Source organism: Trachypithecus francoisi, unplaced genomic scaffold (genome assembly GCF_009764315.1).
Source record: "Trachypithecus francoisi isolate TF-2019V2 unplaced genomic scaffold, Tfra_2.0 Lachesis_group10, whole genome shotgun sequence".
Classification (NCBI taxonomy): domain Eukaryota; kingdom Metazoa; phylum Chordata; class Mammalia; order Primates; family Cercopithecidae; genus Trachypithecus; species Trachypithecus francoisi.
In genome coordinates, this window is record NW_022681455.1 from 110,322,470 (window position 1) to 110,339,390 (window position 16,921).

General features: G+C 36.0%; 1 protein-coding gene across 6 annotated transcripts in view; it reads left to right on the plus strand.

Moving 5' to 3' along the window:
* Window positions 1-16,921, plus strand: part of NFAT5 (nuclear factor of activated T cells 5) — a 145,823-nt gene that overhangs the window by 79,019 nt on the left and 49,883 nt on the right. For 3 of the 6 annotated variants that reach the window (XM_033218830.1, XM_033218831.1, XM_033218832.1), the window contains 2 exons: window positions 9,409-9,967; window positions 15,991-16,183. In XM_033218830.1, coding sequence (XP_033074721.1) covers window positions 9,409-9,967; window positions 15,991-16,183 — 752 coding nt within the window. Of the gene's footprint in view, window positions 1-7,170; window positions 7,231-8,897; window positions 8,960-9,408; window positions 9,968-15,990; window positions 16,184-16,921 lie in introns of all 6 variants that reach the window. The other 3 variants (XM_033218833.1, XM_033218835.1, XM_033218834.1) reach the window with 2 other exon arrangements.

Below are 16,921 nucleotides of genomic sequence, written 5' to 3' on the forward strand. Positions count from 1 at the left end.
GCTCTACTAATACAAAAATTAGCTGGGTGTGGTGGCGGGCACCTATAATCCCAGCTACCTGGGAGGCTGAGGCAGGAGAATCGTTTGGATTTGGGAGGTGGAGGTTGCAGCGAGCCGAGATCATGCCATTACACTCCAGCCTGGGCGACAGAGTGAGACTCTGTCTCAAAAACAAAGAAACAAACAACAAAAACAAAAAACCAAAAAACTTCTGGTAGAGCAATTTATGACTTCTAGTTTTTTTGTCTAGGCAATTTATTTTGTCTGCAATTGGACCTAATGTACACTTTACTCCAGACCCAGGTCTAAAACCTGATTAAATCAGAAGTTTTTAATGATGCTGTAAACTATTTTTTATTGTTGTTTTAGTCATATTCAAAAAAAAAAAATGTAAGGTTGGGCGCGGTGGCTCATGCCTGTAATCCCAGCACTTTGGAAGGCCGAGGCGGGTGGATCACCTGAGGTCAGGAGTTCAAGACCAGCCTGGCCAACAGGGCGAAACCCTGTCTCTACTAAAAATTACAAAAAAATTAGCCAGATGTGGTGGTGGGCGCCTGTAATCCCAGCGACTCAGGAGGCTGAGGCAGGAGAATTGCTGGAACCCAGGAGGCAGATGCAGTGAGCCGAGATCGCACCACTACACTCCAGTCTGGGCAACAGAGAAAGACTCAGTCTCAAAAAAAAAAAAAAGTAAAAGCATTGGAGTAGAATTGGCAAGAATGCCTTTGTTTTTTAATCTAAACTATTTAAAATGTATTGTAGAGTATTGAAGTGTCCTTCAGACAACATCCCTTGGAACTGTTTTTTTTCTCTAATTTTAAAGTTTAGTGATACTCTGTTTTTATCTTTTTTTTTTTTTTTTTTTGAGGCGGAGTCTCGCTCTGTCGCCCAGACTGGAGTGCAGTGGCCAGATTTCAGCTCACTGCAAGCTCCGCCTCCTGGGTTCACGCCATTCTCCTGCCTCAGCCTCCCGAGTAGCTGGGACTACAGGCGCCCGCCACCTCGCCCGGCTAGTTTTTGTATTTTTAGTAGAGACGGGGTTTCACCGTGTTAGCCAGGATGGTCTCTATCTCCTGACCTCGTGATCCGCCCGTCTCGGCCTCCCAAAGTGCTGGGATTACAGGCTTGAGCCACCGCGCCCGGCCTCTGTTTTTATCTTAAGGTGACATTATCTTTCAGTAGTACAGTATTTGTCCCTATCTCTCTCTCTTTTTAGCCTGTACTTTCTGGTATATTTGGCACTGTAATAAATGTAGCTGTCAGCTAGCATAATTATTCCCTTTTGTGTTTAAATTATTCGAGATAGAAGATTATATCTATGTTTTAGTCTCTTCATTCGGTATTGACAAGTGATGCTATCCAGTAGTACATCTTTTTCTTCCATTAGGAAAAAATTTTAAATGGACTTAAAAATCAAATTATTTAATGTGCATATCTAGTACGTGTTTTATGCACTGTGCTTAGATCCTTTGGGTTGAATTTTTGTTTGAATAGAAAAAGTTTTTGTTTGAATAGAACAAAAAATACATTTAAAACATTGCTCTAAGTTTCAGGATAAGCATTTTATTTTTCAGGGAGCACTCTTTAGTAAATATTATATGAGTATATTAATGGTACTCTGATAAGGTAGAAATAATTATTTAAGGAGAATTCAGATTAAAAACTGGAGAGTAATTGTTTTATAATATTAGAACCCTGAGTGGCAATTTGATGGACTGGAGAAGAAAAAGATGTCTGCAATAAGTCAGTAACAAACCCTTCAGCTTCAGCAGTAGTGCTTGTTATTTTAAGAAATAGAGCCTCTAGGATCAAACATATTATACAAAGTAGCATGTATCATTAAAAGTATAAATTGGTATATTTTTTTAAGGGGAGTATAAAGAAGTATGTAGGAGTCAACGTGGTCTGAAAAATGAAAAGGTTATTTTGCTGCTAAAATATAGATCTTTTTGCAGAGTAAGTGCATTGCTCAGAACATATCTTCTTCCACGCTTCAAAAGAGTTTGGGTAAGGGAACAGCCTGAAAAACACCTGAAAGAGATAATTCTGGCTTATGGATTAGAGAGCATCTATAAACAGAACAAATTGGTGAATAAGAGTTAACAAAAATTTTGTCTAAGAAATTTCCCCACTTGCATTCAGAGATTAATAATTAAATTTTTTGAAGTTTATTTTAAAACATTGCTTATTTTAACATGCAAACATATGTTGAGTGGGAAAAGTACAAATGGGAGATTGAAACTGTTTTAATCATGTAAATTAAATGACGAACCCTACAATTTTTGTTTTTTTTTAATAATCTGGAATGCTTATTTTATATGCTGGGATGCTAGTTGTTTTTTCTATTAATACACTTAACTTGCATTCTAGCTTCGCCATTCAGAGACAGGCATCGTGTGGTGGGTTGTGTGACAGTGTCTGTCAATAGTGAAGACAAATAGTGCCAGAGACACTTAACCCATCCAATCTCACCCAGGGTATAGGTCGGTCTCGTTTTCAGACTTCTTCATAAGTCTTTGCTTCTCTCTTTCTCTCTTCCTTTCTTTCTTCCTTACTGTTTTTTTGTTTGTTTGTTTCTAAATACTGGATTGATACTGATTGAAACTAAAACTTTTTGTAAAGTTTTAAACTTTACATTAATATTATAAGAAGAAGAAGAAAAGTAGAAAATGAAGGTTGGCATGTAAGGTGTTGACAAAGCAGGTTTGCAGCCACTTTGTGTGTTCTAGATATTTCAATCTCTTGGCAACATGAGTGTTGGGCTTACAATTTTTTTTTCCTGAATATCTTTCTTCTTTAATCTGAAAATATGTCCTCATATCTGGTGACTTTTATCAGATAAGAAATTCAGAGTTGGTCATTGTTACCAGTAAGAAAAATATAATGCTTAAGAAGAAATAACTAAGGTTGAACAATATGTGTTTTAGATCAGAAATAGTTTCTGGCCAGGCACAGTGGTTCACACCTATAATCCTAGCACTATGGGAGGCTGAGGCAGGCGGATCAGCTGAGGTTAGGAATTCAAGACCAGTCTGATCAACATGGGGAAACCCTGTCTCTACTAAAAATACAGAATTAGCTGAGCATGGTGGTGCATGCCTGTAATCCCAACTACTCGGTGGCTGAGGCAGGAGAATCGCTTGAATCCAGGAGGTAGAGGTTGCAGTGAGCCAAAATCGTGCCATTGCATTCCAGCCAGGGCAACAAGAATGAAACTCCGTCTTAAAAAAGAAAAAAGACTGGGCGCACTGGCTCACGCCTATAATCCCAGCACTTTGGGAGGCCAAGGCGGACAGAACACAAAGTCAGGAGTTTGAGACCAGCCTGGCCAACATGGTGAAACCCGTCTCTACTAAAAATACAAAAATTAGCCAGGCGTGGTGGCGGGCCCCTGTAGTCCCATCTACTCGGGAGGCTGAGGCAGCAGAATCGCTTGTACCTGTGAGGCAGAGGTTGTAGTGAGCTGAGATTGCGCCACTGCATTCCAGCCTGGGCAGCAGAGCGAGACTCCATCTCAAAAAAAGAGGAAATTGTTTCCAAATACCTCAATTTTTTTAAATGATTATTTTCTGAATAGTCAATAATTTATTCCTTCTTTGTTCCGCTATTTGTTTACTTAGCACACTTGCAAAATTTTATGGCCTTTTTTAAACTGGCTTTTTTAGAAAACTCAGTTAATTTTGCACAGATGTTGAAAAATTATAAAATATGTACATATTCAAATGTTAGGGATCAAATTTTAATCTTAGAAGCTTGGAAGTTAAATATCATTTCTGTCATATATTTTAAATCAATGAAAGGTATTTCTTTCTTTTGAGAACTTCAGCAAATATTTCTAATTTCAAAGCTTTCTATTAAACTTTTGTTAGTTCCATATAAAGTATTATATCTTTTTTATGATATTTTAAGCAGTAATATATTACGGTAGTTAAAATAATTTCTGGTTGACAAATCTAGAACTGATAGTTCTTAAGTTTAAAATACAGTTTAAGCAAGGAGTATATAAAATATACATGGGTTTCTATAAATGGTACCATTTAAAATCTTTTTTCAGGCTGGGCATGGTACCTCACTCCTGTAATCCCAGGACTTTGGGAGGCTGAGGTGGGAGGATTGTTTGAGCCTAGGAGTTCAAAACCAGCCTGGGCAACATGGTGAAACCCTATCTCTACAAAAAATAACAAAAATTAGCCAGGTATGGTGGCGCACACCTGTAGTCCTAGCTCTTCAGTAGGCTGAGGTGGGATGATCACTTGAGCCCAGGAGGTTGAGGCTGCAGTGAGTTGTGATTGTGCCCCTGCACTCCAGCCTGGGCAACAGAGCAAGACTGTCTCAACAAAGAAAAAAAAGAAAACAAAATAAAGAAAATCCTTTTTCATCTTTTATTAAATTACAGATTCTGAGATATCCATATTCCATGTAGATATTATTTAATATCTGCCAGTCTTTAAATCTCAACTATTTTTGAGTATTTATAGTTTCCATCAATTCTTAAAAGAAGCCATATATACAATTCGAGTTCACCATCGTTACTGGCATTTGGTATGATAATTGGCTACTGCTAATAGTGGTATATGGACTTAAATACAGGATACTTTACATATGACACTTACCTTCCTCTTTCAAATTATAAAATTATTTTAAATAATCTGACATTATAAATTTATATGAGTAAATTACAGAATGGCCTATTAATTTTTCCTTTAGTTTGTTGTGTTTTCTGTGGTCACAGAAAATGCTTTAGAAAAAGTAAAATTATTCTAACCCAGATGCGGTGGCTCACACCTGTGATCCCAGCACTTTGGGAGGCTGAGGCGGGCGGAACACAAGGTCAGGAGTTCCAGACCAGCCTAGCCAATATGGTGAAACCCTGTCTCTACTAAAAATACAAAACTTAGCTGGGCGTGGTGGCGGGCGCCTGCAGTCCCAGCAACTCAGGAGACTGAGGCAGGAGAGTTGTTTGAACCCGGGAGGCAGAGGTTGCAGTGGGCCAAGATAGTGCCATTGCACTCCAGCCTCAACAGAGCAACTGTGTCTCAAAAAAAAAAAAAGAAGAAAGAAGAAAAAAGAAAAGTATTCTATATAAGTTAGACTATAGATTCAAAGATAATTCCTTCATAAAAGAAAAAAATCAATAAAATTCATTCACATGGCCATGCATCATGGCTCAAACCTATAATCTCAGCACTTCAGGAGGCCGAGGTGGGCAGATCACAGGAGTTCAAGACCACCCTGGCCAACATGATGAAACCCCATCTCTACTAAAATATAAAAATTAGCTGGGCGTGGTGGTGGGCACCTGTAATCCCAGCTACTCAGGAGGCTAAGGTGGGAGAATCACTTGAAACCTGGGAGGCGGGGGTTCCAGTGAGCCGAGATCACGCCACTGCACTCCAACCTGGGCAACAGAGCGAGAGTCCCTCTCAAAAAAAAAAAGAATGCATAGACAGGTCAGAATTGCATTCACACTTTAGTTCTATAGAATATCAAGCTTTTTTAAATATTTTATTTAGTAATACAGTGACTGAAAGGTCTTTATAGATGTATTAAGTACATTTACAATATTCCCAGGAGGATTTGTTAGCACTTTTCTGAGAATGCTTGGAAATGACTAATTAGCATTAGAAATTTAAAATGTTCGGATATCGTTATTTTATGTATTTATATTTTAATAGGATATTAAGGATTTTTTCATGTTAAATTTATGGATATAGAAGTAGGTAACTTGGCTTATTTATAATTTAAGGAAATACAATTACTGGAGTACTCTTGGTAGAGATATCAAATGGTTACCTCTAGACTCTTAGTATTTTCCCTGTATCAAATAATGCTATTGTAGTAATATATATTCTAAGTACTTTGAGAAGTAAATTCTTTTATTCTTCAACCTACATTTATTTGCCAGCTTAACTTTAATGTAACTCAAAATACATACCAAATTTTTGGCTTCCCATAAATCAATTTAATAAATTTGAATTTTTTTACAATGTGGGCACTGTGATAGGTGTTGGGAGGATCTAAGATGAGAAAGATATTGTCAGTGCTTTCGAGGTGCTCACAGTTCTTACCCTCCACTTTACTACCTCACCTGGCATTATTAATTAATGCACTCAGATCTCTTGCTAACCAGAATGTAATGTTTTGATATAAAAGATTTTATACATCATTATCATCATCAGAGTATCAGTAGTACCATTGTAAAGAATTTTAGGCTGGGTGTGGTGGCTCATGCTTGTAATCCCAGTACTTTGGGAGGCCAAAGCTGGAGGATTGCTTGAGCCCAAGAATTTGAGACCAGCCTGGGCAGCATGACAAAACCTTGTCTCTGCAAATATTTTAAAAAGTAGCCATGCATGGTGTTGTGTGCCTGTAGTCTCAGTTACTTGGGAAGCTGAGGCAGGAGGATTGCTTGAGCCCAGGAGGTCAAGGCTGCAGTGAGCCATGATCATGCCACTGCACTGTAGCCTGGGCAGCATGACAAAACCTTGTCTCTACAAATATTTTAAAAAGTAGCCATGCATGGTGTTGTGTGCCTGTAGTCTCAGTTACTTGGGAAGCTGAGGCAGGAGGATTGCTTGAGCCCAGGAGGTCAAGGCTGCAGTGAGCCATGATCATGCCACTGCACTGTACCCTGGGCAGCAGAGCGAGACCCTGCCTTTAAAAAAAAAAAAAAAAAAGTTTTACAGTTTAAAAAAAATTATTTCATTTGTCTTAAAATGAGTGGAATCTTTGCAATTGAGGTACACTTTAAAAAGTAATTTTCAGTTAAAAGATGCTTACTGTTCTCTTCTGACAGTTAATATTTTCAGTGTCATAATTTTGTGTTAACTTTTTCTTTAATAAGTATACCCAGGATCAATCTGGCAGTTATGCACACATAATCGTGTGTTAGTTGTCCATGGAAAATGTGTAGAATATTTAAATTTATGTAGGATATGGTATCACACTTTGGCATACTTATCCCAGAACACACACTTATGTATGACTGTTAAATCAGTTGGGTTTTATAATCATTACGGTTTTGTTATTTGATAAGTTTTGCAATATAAATTTTTTTACCTCAGAGAACAAGACAAGGTTATATCGTGCATATTAAATTCATAATACCATATAACTTGCTTTTGGGTTCATGATTGCTTTTCACCTGTACTTTCCATCTGTCATGAACAGGGATCCCTGAGATGTTCATACTCTGCATTCTCATGTGCATGATCCTTAGATTTAAAAAGGGTGAGTGGGAGAAAGCTGCTTTATAGAAATATAAGTTCACAGCATTCATGTTTTGTGTGTTCCACTGCAAATATTGCATGCTGCATACTTGTATGCTGCATACTTGTATTTCTCTGAAAATGAAGAACATAGGCTCATAAGTACACAAAAAATTAGTTTTGTTTTTGCCAATAGTTGGAACAGACGGAGGAATGTTAGATGTAATACCTTTTCTATTTTTTCTAAAATGAATTCTGTAGTATTTTTCAAAAGACAGGGAAAAAAATTATATTTAAACTCAAAGTGGCTACAAATCAGCTCCTAAACTGTCACTGACATTAGCATATAGATTTTGTAGTTTTTACAAACCTTTTAAAATATTTATTTACTAAGAAAACATCGCATTAATGCATGATACAAAACTGATAAGTTTTCCTTTAAATTGGAATGCAGTTTAGAGTGACTGAATTTTCCAATTTCAACTACTGCATTTGACATGGATACATACTGGAAAATGGAACTGGTATCATCTAATTTCTTTAGGCTCCTTCACTTACAGTAGTTGGGAAAAATCTTTCCATGTGGCATTATGTAGATCATATTCTTGATGACTAATATTCATTACTGTGCTCTTTAGCCTTGACAGCAATAAAGAATTCTGGGTGGATATAGTTCATTCAAATAATTTAAGTGTATTTTAAATACATGTTTTCAATTAAAAAAACAGATCTTTGGCACTTGGCTTTTAATTATGTAATTGACATTCTTACATTTTGCTCTTTATATTACAATTCATGTGTATGTTGCAGTTCCAATAACTGCACATCACAGTTTTATCATACACTTTAAAACAGTGGCATACTTGGTCATAGATACAAATTAATTTTAGATTGAAACATATCTTTATCTGTCACGTTACCTATTTTTATTTTTGTGTGTGTATATGACAAACCTTTCCATATTGTGAACAAGATAAAATGATATCTAAAATGTTAGTCATGACAACTTCCAACCTTAGCAATCAATGCGCCTCTGAGGTTATGCTGTTAAGGGCTAAAGTAGTAGTATTTTCAGTGATCTCTTCTGCCAGTTGCCACACATGCTGAAAAGATCTACTTAAATATTTCTTGCTAGGCATAATAGATAAAAAATAGTTTTATAAAAAAGTTAATTCTGATGCTCTCCAGAGATTTTTATGCTTAACTATTTTCTGTTAGACTTAAGCCAGTAAAATTTACCATTGTTCTTATATTGGAAAATTCCCTTATTAGTCACAATCAACCAGGCCCTTTAAAAAGAGAGAAAATAGACAGCTCTAACCAATTGTCAAGCATATAATCAAGTACTTTATAAGAGAAATCCATCCATTAATCAGTTCTTCCTTTGCTTTTCATTATGTCATAAAAGATGGATTTATTTTAGAGCTTATGGTTTTGAACTACCACTTCCAGCTTCTGGAGACCCAATGATTAACTTTTCTATCTTCTACAACCCAGAATGTTCCAAATCAAACCTTTTTCATCTTGATTCTCCTAGATTTTACAACAAATCATAGTGACAATACCAGTTCCATTTTGCCTCCAATTCAGTTGATTATATATTTTTTCTATTTATTTCTCATTTTATAATTGATAACTGGAATAATCAGCAGCTCTTTTCTCATTTATTTTCTCATATTTTTATTCCAGGATTTGCCTCTGAAGCAGGGAGTGTCTGCATTAAAAATGACCTGTAGTTCTCTGCTTCATAGGTTAGAAACTTATTTTAATATTTTGTGGCTAAGCACAGTCCCACTTTTCAAATTCTATAATGAATTATTTAATTGGCGTTGAATGTGGACCACAAGCATATATTTCATATTGGGGTTTTCTTTATTACTTTAAATGATTAAAATTCAATAGAATGTCCAGCTGAGGCAATAAAAGCTTTATTTTTGCTTTACAGCTTAAAACATTAAATGAGATTTTAAAAATCTATTGATTGTAACACAAGTAAAATAATGCTATTTGGGCATTTTTTACAATTGCATTTCTTAGGCCTTATATTGCTTGAAGCATTTATATTCTAAAATGTAACCAAATTCTGACTATTCATTTTGGGGAAAAACAATCAGTTCACAAATCACATTTTCAATGGGACTGCTAGCCAGCATAGGTGAAAACATGTATAGTGTATTTACTCTTGAATTGTACACTGCAGATGCTTCTTCAGCTCCCTCCTCTTCCTCCATGGGCGGTGCTTGCAGCTCCTTTACCACCTCTTCCAGCCCTACCATTTATTCTACCTCAGTCACCGACAGCAAGGCTATGCAAGTGGAGAGCTGCTCCTCAGCCGTGGGGGTAAGTAACAGAGGGGTAAGTGAAAAGCAGTTAACCAGTAACACAGTTCAGCAGCATCCATCAACACCGAAGAGGCACACAGTCTTGTACATCTCACCACCACCTGAGGACTTGCTGGATAACAGTCGGATGTCCTGCCAGGATGAGGGGTGTGGATTGGAATCTGAGCAGAGCTGCAGTATGTGGATGGAGGATTCCCCCTCCAACTTCAGTAACATGAGCACCAGTTCCTACAATGATAACACTGAGGTACCTCGTAAATCACGAAAACGAAATCCAAAGCAGAGGCCGGGGGTCAAACGACGAGATTGTGAAGAATCTAATATGGATATATTTGATGCCGACAGTGCCAAAGCACCTCACTATGTGCTTTCTCAGCTTACCACGGACAACAAAGGCAACTCAAAAGCGGGAAATGGGTTGGTATTCACATTTTTTAAAATTCTATCACCATTATGCAAAACAAACAAACAAAAAAAATTCCCAATTTTTCCTAATTGCTCAGCTCAAGTTTGCATATAAAGCAACAGTGCTAATTTTATCATTGAAATACATGAAAATTTTAACTTAAAATTACCAACTTTTACTAGCTAGAAAATAAAATAATCATAGATTCTAGCTATAGATATCTTATTACCAGTATAGTTAGGTAGTAGAAAATGAAAATAATCTGTTTTGAAATAACTTAAATTTCAAATGAATTTATATTTTAAAAGGACTTGAAAATATTTTTACTCAGCCAGGCACGGTGGCTCACGCCTGTAATCCCAGCACTTTGGGAGGCCGAGGCAGGCGGATCACCTGAGGTCAGGAGTTCGAGACCAGCCTGACCAACATGGTGAAACCCTATCTCTACTAAAAATACAAAAAAAATTAGCTGGGCATTGTGGCACATGCCTGTAACCCTAGCTACTCAGGAGGCTGAGGCAGGAGAATCACTTGAACCTGGGAGGTGGAGGCTGCAGTAAGCCGAGATCGTGCCACTGCATTCCAGCCTGGGCGACAAGAGTGAAACTCCATCTCAAAAAAAAAAAAAAAAGAAAAAGAAAAAGAAAAAAAAAAATGTGTATGTATATATATATATTTTTTTTTTCCTCATAGAAATAACTAGCAATGTAATGACTCCTATCAAAAACAACTCAAACAGTCACTAAGAGCTGTGTTCTCTTTGACATTATGTCCTCATATGGTTTACGTTTTTTAGAAGATTTTAGACTTAAATTTTTTTCTCTTTAATTGATGAAAACAAGAAAAAACTAAATTGATAGTTTGATTCTCATCATTTAGATTCATGTATCATAAGCTTTTTTCCTCTGATACTAATACACTGATTGTGCAGATTCAATATTTTTTTTAAATCCCTAATTTTTTTTCTGTGATTCTGGGTTACTTCTTTAGAGGGTGATGAAACAGGATCATGGTACATATTTGAGTTTTCTTTCATCTCTGTCAGTCACACTACCCACTAATATAGTTCAATAGCTATGTTACAGAATATTCACTGCTATAATGCAGACTAGTATGAGTTATTTTTATTTCCTTTAGTAATTTTATTGTAATATTTAATTGCTAGACTTTTAAATTAGATTTTTCTATAATACATTCAAAATAATTTGTTAAAATTTAACTCACTAGGACCCAGGATCTCCTACAATTTCAGTTTTACACAAAAAGTGGTCAAGAAGCTTTAGATTGGTTTACTACTTGATGACATCACTAATATAGAGAATATTCTTAATGTATATTAAACTTGCCCTTAAGCACTCCCTCAGTACATTTTAAAAAGTAGTATCTATCCTTTAAGCAATAATTACTCTACACTGCTTCTTTACCTCCTTTGGGGTGATGTAATTAAATGAAAATGAATATGTAAATGCTTTTCAGTTTTAGAAAGTCCAGATTAGTAAATTACCTAAAAGAAAACAAGATATACTCTTTCCTAAAATGTTGCCATTTAATAAAGTCAAGAATTTCAGAACATAGTATTTGTAGAACTATTACTTATAAAATAAGGCCCTGAAATGTAATGAATACAACAGGTAAATACTTAAATAACTATGATAGTAGCACAGATCTAAAAGGGTCATGAATATAATTTAATTATGTATGTGTGTTTATTTATGCTTTAGTGAAGAAAGTCTTTAATATAAAGTTCCGGAAGATAAATTTTCATTTTTATATCAAAATGAATGTTGAAGGTTCAAATTTAGAGCAAATAGAGTTTTTACTTATGACTAATAAACAGAGTGATTTACAGTTGCTAATTAAATATCTTGACCTTCATCTTTTCTGCTTCTACGTTTGTATGATAGCTGTATCTTAGAAATGATTTGAGGTTACCCAGGGAAAGTATAATTGGTCAAGACAGACTCTTTCGTGAAATAATTCATGGAGCAGAAACTCCATCAAGCAGAAGTGGTGTCCAGCTTCTTAGGTAATTAAAGAAATATTTAAAACTAGTATATGGAAATGATGGAAGAAGTTTAAAATTGGAATTTATAACAACTATGTTGAGGAAAGGATGAAACCGTACCTAAATATATAGAAAAATAGGCCTTAAAAATAATTTTTCAGAGCATGTCAAGCTAAAAGCCTGTATTCTTCAACAGTGAAAAAAAATCTTAAAATGTTTTGAGAGATAAGGATATAGCCTTAGATCTAATGTGCCATAAAATTACAATTTATATCATACTAAGTATTTAGAAAATGTACTTTAAAATATGTACAGTAGTTTATTGATCTTCAAGATACCACATAGAAATCTGATAGCTTGTAGATGAAAATAGCATTTTTATATGACTAAAATGTTAGAGTCTAATAAGAGAATAAAACTTGGCTGGGCGCGGTGGCTCACGCCTGTAATCCTAGCACTTTGGGAGGCTTAGGCAGGTGGATCACCTGAGGTTGGGAGTTCGAGACCCACCTGACCAATGTGTAGAAACTTCGTCTCTACTAAAAATACAAAATTAGCCGGGCATGGTGGTGCATGCCTGTAATCCCAGCTACTCGGGAGGCTGAGGCAGGAGAATCGCTTGAACCTGGGAGGCAGAGGTTATGGTGAGCCGAGATCACGCCATTGCACTCCAGCCTAGGCAACAAGAGCGAAACTCCGTCTCAAAAAAAAAAAAAAAAAGAATAAAACCATTTAAAAAAAAAAAAAAAGCTTAGTATTTGAATATTCCTAGCCATATCATTCTTAAATTTCTCAACTAAATGTCCTGAGAATCAGTTGCCTCATGTCTCTATTCTAGATATTTCTACAAGTTAAGATATGATGTCATCTGGATGTGAAACCTATTTTAGGCTTTTTGTAGTGAAAAATTTTTTTTTTGACATAGGCCACCAGAAGGATTATGCAGCACACATAAATTAGAATGTCATTTTAAGACTTCTGAATAGACTATGCCATGATGGTGGATTTTCCTTTTTGGATTTTACATGGTAAAATCCCATGTAACTGACTGCTACTTTATTTTTTCTTAAGCCATCATGCCTTAAAAATTAGTAACTTGACTACGTTTCTAAGCATTAGTGGATGTTTTCATGATTTTACATGTCTATACATCTCAATATGTATGTATTCCATTTTTACATTTTAGAAAATAAACATAGTTTTAAGGAATTCTAAAGTACCGTTTTAGAAATTGCTTAATTATATATGATATTCTTTTTTAAGCCATAATGTGTATACTCACTCAGTAGTCTTCATCCCAAGTGAGATCATTTGTTTTGCTAGACTAGTAAAACTCATTTTCATTTATTTGCCCTTATAAATATTAGCTTGACTAGCGTGAGTATAAAAACATGTCTTGCCAAGTTAATCGATATGCTGTATGAATTTTCCTTTTATTTCAAACTAAAATTTTCTCTTTTCTATTATAAAATTAATAGGTATGAATTACAAGTATTTGAAAAATACAAGAAAACCCCATAATCTAGTCACTCAGTAAACCTGCTATTATCGTTTTGCAGTATTTTTTTTTTCATCTCTTTGTATGTGTATCTGGGGGATATTTCTACATCGTTTCAATAAATGAATATTTTTACTTTAAGATTAGTATAAAACAAAATATCATAGACTTTCATGTGTGAGGAACTGCACACTAGTTAGACCAAATGTTTGAATCTGTACCCAGAATGATGAAAAGAACAACAGGGTTTATTGCCCATTGTTCCAGCTTCAACTTCATACTTATGTTCATAGAATTTGTTCTTCCAAGGCCTTTTAAATGACTTGCACAAGTAATCTTTGACCTACTTATGTCAAACTTGCACGAATGGCATTCCTTGTCCATTTAGGACCTTTCTCATCTTAGGTCTTTCTCATCTTAATATTGCAGAAGCTTCTTTATCCCTCTGCTTTCCTTTCTTTGTCCCTTTCTTCTTCTTATTTGCCTTCATCAACAAAGATTTCTTCAGCACCTGTTATGTTTCAGGAACTGTATAAGGTTCAGGGAATATGAAGATGATTAAGCACAGTATTGCGCCTTGAGAACTCTTCCTCTTATCTATCAGTCTTACTGAATTCCTGTGCTAGTTTCATTCTTTCTTTGCTCCATTATTTTGCCCCTTTCTTAGCCAACGATTCAACCTACTCCCCATTTCCATTGAAGGTAGTGCCTTTCTCACTTTGTTCTTGATGATTGAGGCAACAACTTGGTTACAGCTAGAGGGGTAAACATTAGAGCCAGGTTTAAGCTTGCTTAGCTCCTCTGTGTTTGAAGTCATAATATTCCTACTGGGATCTGGTTGCTTTTAGAGGAGATTTTTCTTCACAGTCATCTGGCTCCTGGATCTTTGATGTGAGTCAAAACTTAGGACTATGAGGGTCACAGAGAAAGCTATGACCCTGACTTTATTTAAAAATGTGGGTGAATTTTGGTTTTTTTTGTTTTGTTTTGTTTTTTGAGACGGAGTTTTGCTCTTGTTGACCAGGCTGGAGTACAATGGCACAATCTGGGCTCCCTGCAACCTGCACCTCCCGGGTTCAAGTGATTCTCCTGCCTCAACCTCCAGAGTAGATGGGATTACAGGCATCTGCCACCACTCCTGGCTAATTTTTTGTAGTTTTAGTAGAGATGGGGTTTCACCATGTTGGCCAGGGTGGTCTCAAACTCCTGACCTCAGGTGATCCACCCGCCTTGGTCTCCCAAAGTGCTGGAATTACAGGTGTGAGCCACCACACCATTGCTCAGAAGGAAAGATAACTAGCAATATTGTTTTTACTTATTTTTATTACGTATTTGCAGTGCCTCAACTGTTTTACAGATTAAATGTGTTTGCCTGAAGTCATAACCACCATTTGGGATACTGTTTTCCTTTGAACATATATTCCACATAGCAAATGCATTATAAATAAATGTTAAAAGCACAACTAAAAACAATAAGGGCCAGGCGCAGTGGCTCACGCTTGTAGTTCCAGCACTTTGGGAGGCCAAGGTGGGCGGATCACCTGAGGTCAGGAGTTCAAGACCAGCCTGGACAACATGGTGAAACCCCATCTCTAATAAAAATATAAAAACAGGTGTGGTGGCACACACCTGTAATCCCAGCTACTTGGGAGGCTGAGGCAGGAGAATCACTTGAACCCAGGAAGCAGAGGTTACAGTGAGCTGAGATTGTGCCACTGTACTCCAGCCTGGGTGACAGAGTAAAACTCCTTCTCAAAAAAAAAAAAAAAAAAGGTAGAATGCTGGTGCTGTCAAGCCCAGATTGTAAAATTTTTATTGAGAGCTTTAATTACTTAACTAATCACAAATAAAAATAATCTGAAAAATCACACTCCTAGAAAAGATTGTTTAGAGTAAAGCTAATTTCCCCATAAAAATTGAATCGCTAATTTTTTATATAATTTCTTCAGTTTGATTTACTGAAAAGGAAACCCAAAAGAATAAGCTTCGTATACTTGGTTTGTAGGCCATTTTGTATGGGGGTATGTAGGGTTTTTGGGGGTTTGATTTTTGCTTTTGCTACCATTACTTTTTTTCTTTTACTTTGCAATTAAAAAATAATAGTAGTTAATCTTATAGCTTTATATAAAATTTGGAATTTATATATGGAATGCATACATGGAGTTTTTAAATCTTATTTTGACTGAAGTACAGTGTGAAAGGTTATAGTGACATTAACTATTCTTTCGTATTAGTTTCAGTTTATTGCAGTCAATCTTCCTCCCTTCCTCCTACCACTCATATACGTTCATTTTCTTTTCTGTCAAAGGTACTTTCTTTTATTTTTGCATCATATAGTAAACTTTTTTACAAAATCTTTTTAAAGATACTTTGCTCATGTATCTTCCCTTAGGCAATACCAGCAAGCTAAATAGTTGTTTTTACTATTATTGCCAGTTCTGTTTCTTCCTTTGTCTTAGATGGCTGCTTTTTTTTTTTTAATCATAAAACTCTTTTTGATACTTTCTCCATGTTGTGCTCTGATTTCTCAGAACATTGGAAAACCAAAAAGGAACTGGTGTAAAGAAGAGCCCTATGTTGTGTGGACAATATCCTGTTAAAAGTGAGGGAAAGGAGCTGAAGATAGTTGTGCAACCTGAGACACAGCATCGAGCTCGGTACCTGACTGAGGGCAGCCGCGGCTCAGTAAAAGATAGAACGCAGCAAGGCTTTCCTACAGTAAAGGTATTTACTTTATTTATCATTTGAATTTTAGTTAAAATGTAAAGGGGAATATGTCCTGAAAAGTAAAATATTTTCAAATCATGAATTTTCTTCCCTCATATTTGATATTTGAATTAGATTCATCCCAAACTTTATATTTAGAAAGAATTTTTGTTGTTGTTTTGAGACAGTCTCACTCTGTCACCCAGGCTGGAGTGCAGTGGTGCGATCTCAGCTCACTGCAGCCTCTTCCCCCCGGTGCAAGTAATCATGCCTCAGCCACCTGAGTAGCTGGGACCCACAGTTGTGTGCCACCAGGGCCAGCTAATTTTTGTATTTTTAGTAGAGTCGGGGTTTCACCATGTTGGCGAGACTGGTCTCGAACTCCTGATCTCAAGTGATCCTCTCACCTTGGAGGAAGAAATATTAAAGTCAATTCAAAGAAATATAGTAGAAATTATTGAGAACTTTGAAAATAAGGTTTTTGAGATGGCTAAGTAATCAAGACTATTGGACTGAGAAAAGAATTGATTAATACTTAAGGCTTTGGTTTAAGAAATGGGATATCATTTGCATCCACTCAAGTACAGAGGGAAAGAAGGAAATGAGGGAAAAAAAAGAAATGGGATATCAATTGAGTCTTAATTTTTTTAAAAGTGGAGACTAAAAGTTAAAAGGGACTTAATACCTAGGATATCTTGTTATAAAGAATATTTGTCTTTGAAGACAAACCTCAAAAAAATGGGAGAATGGGGAGAA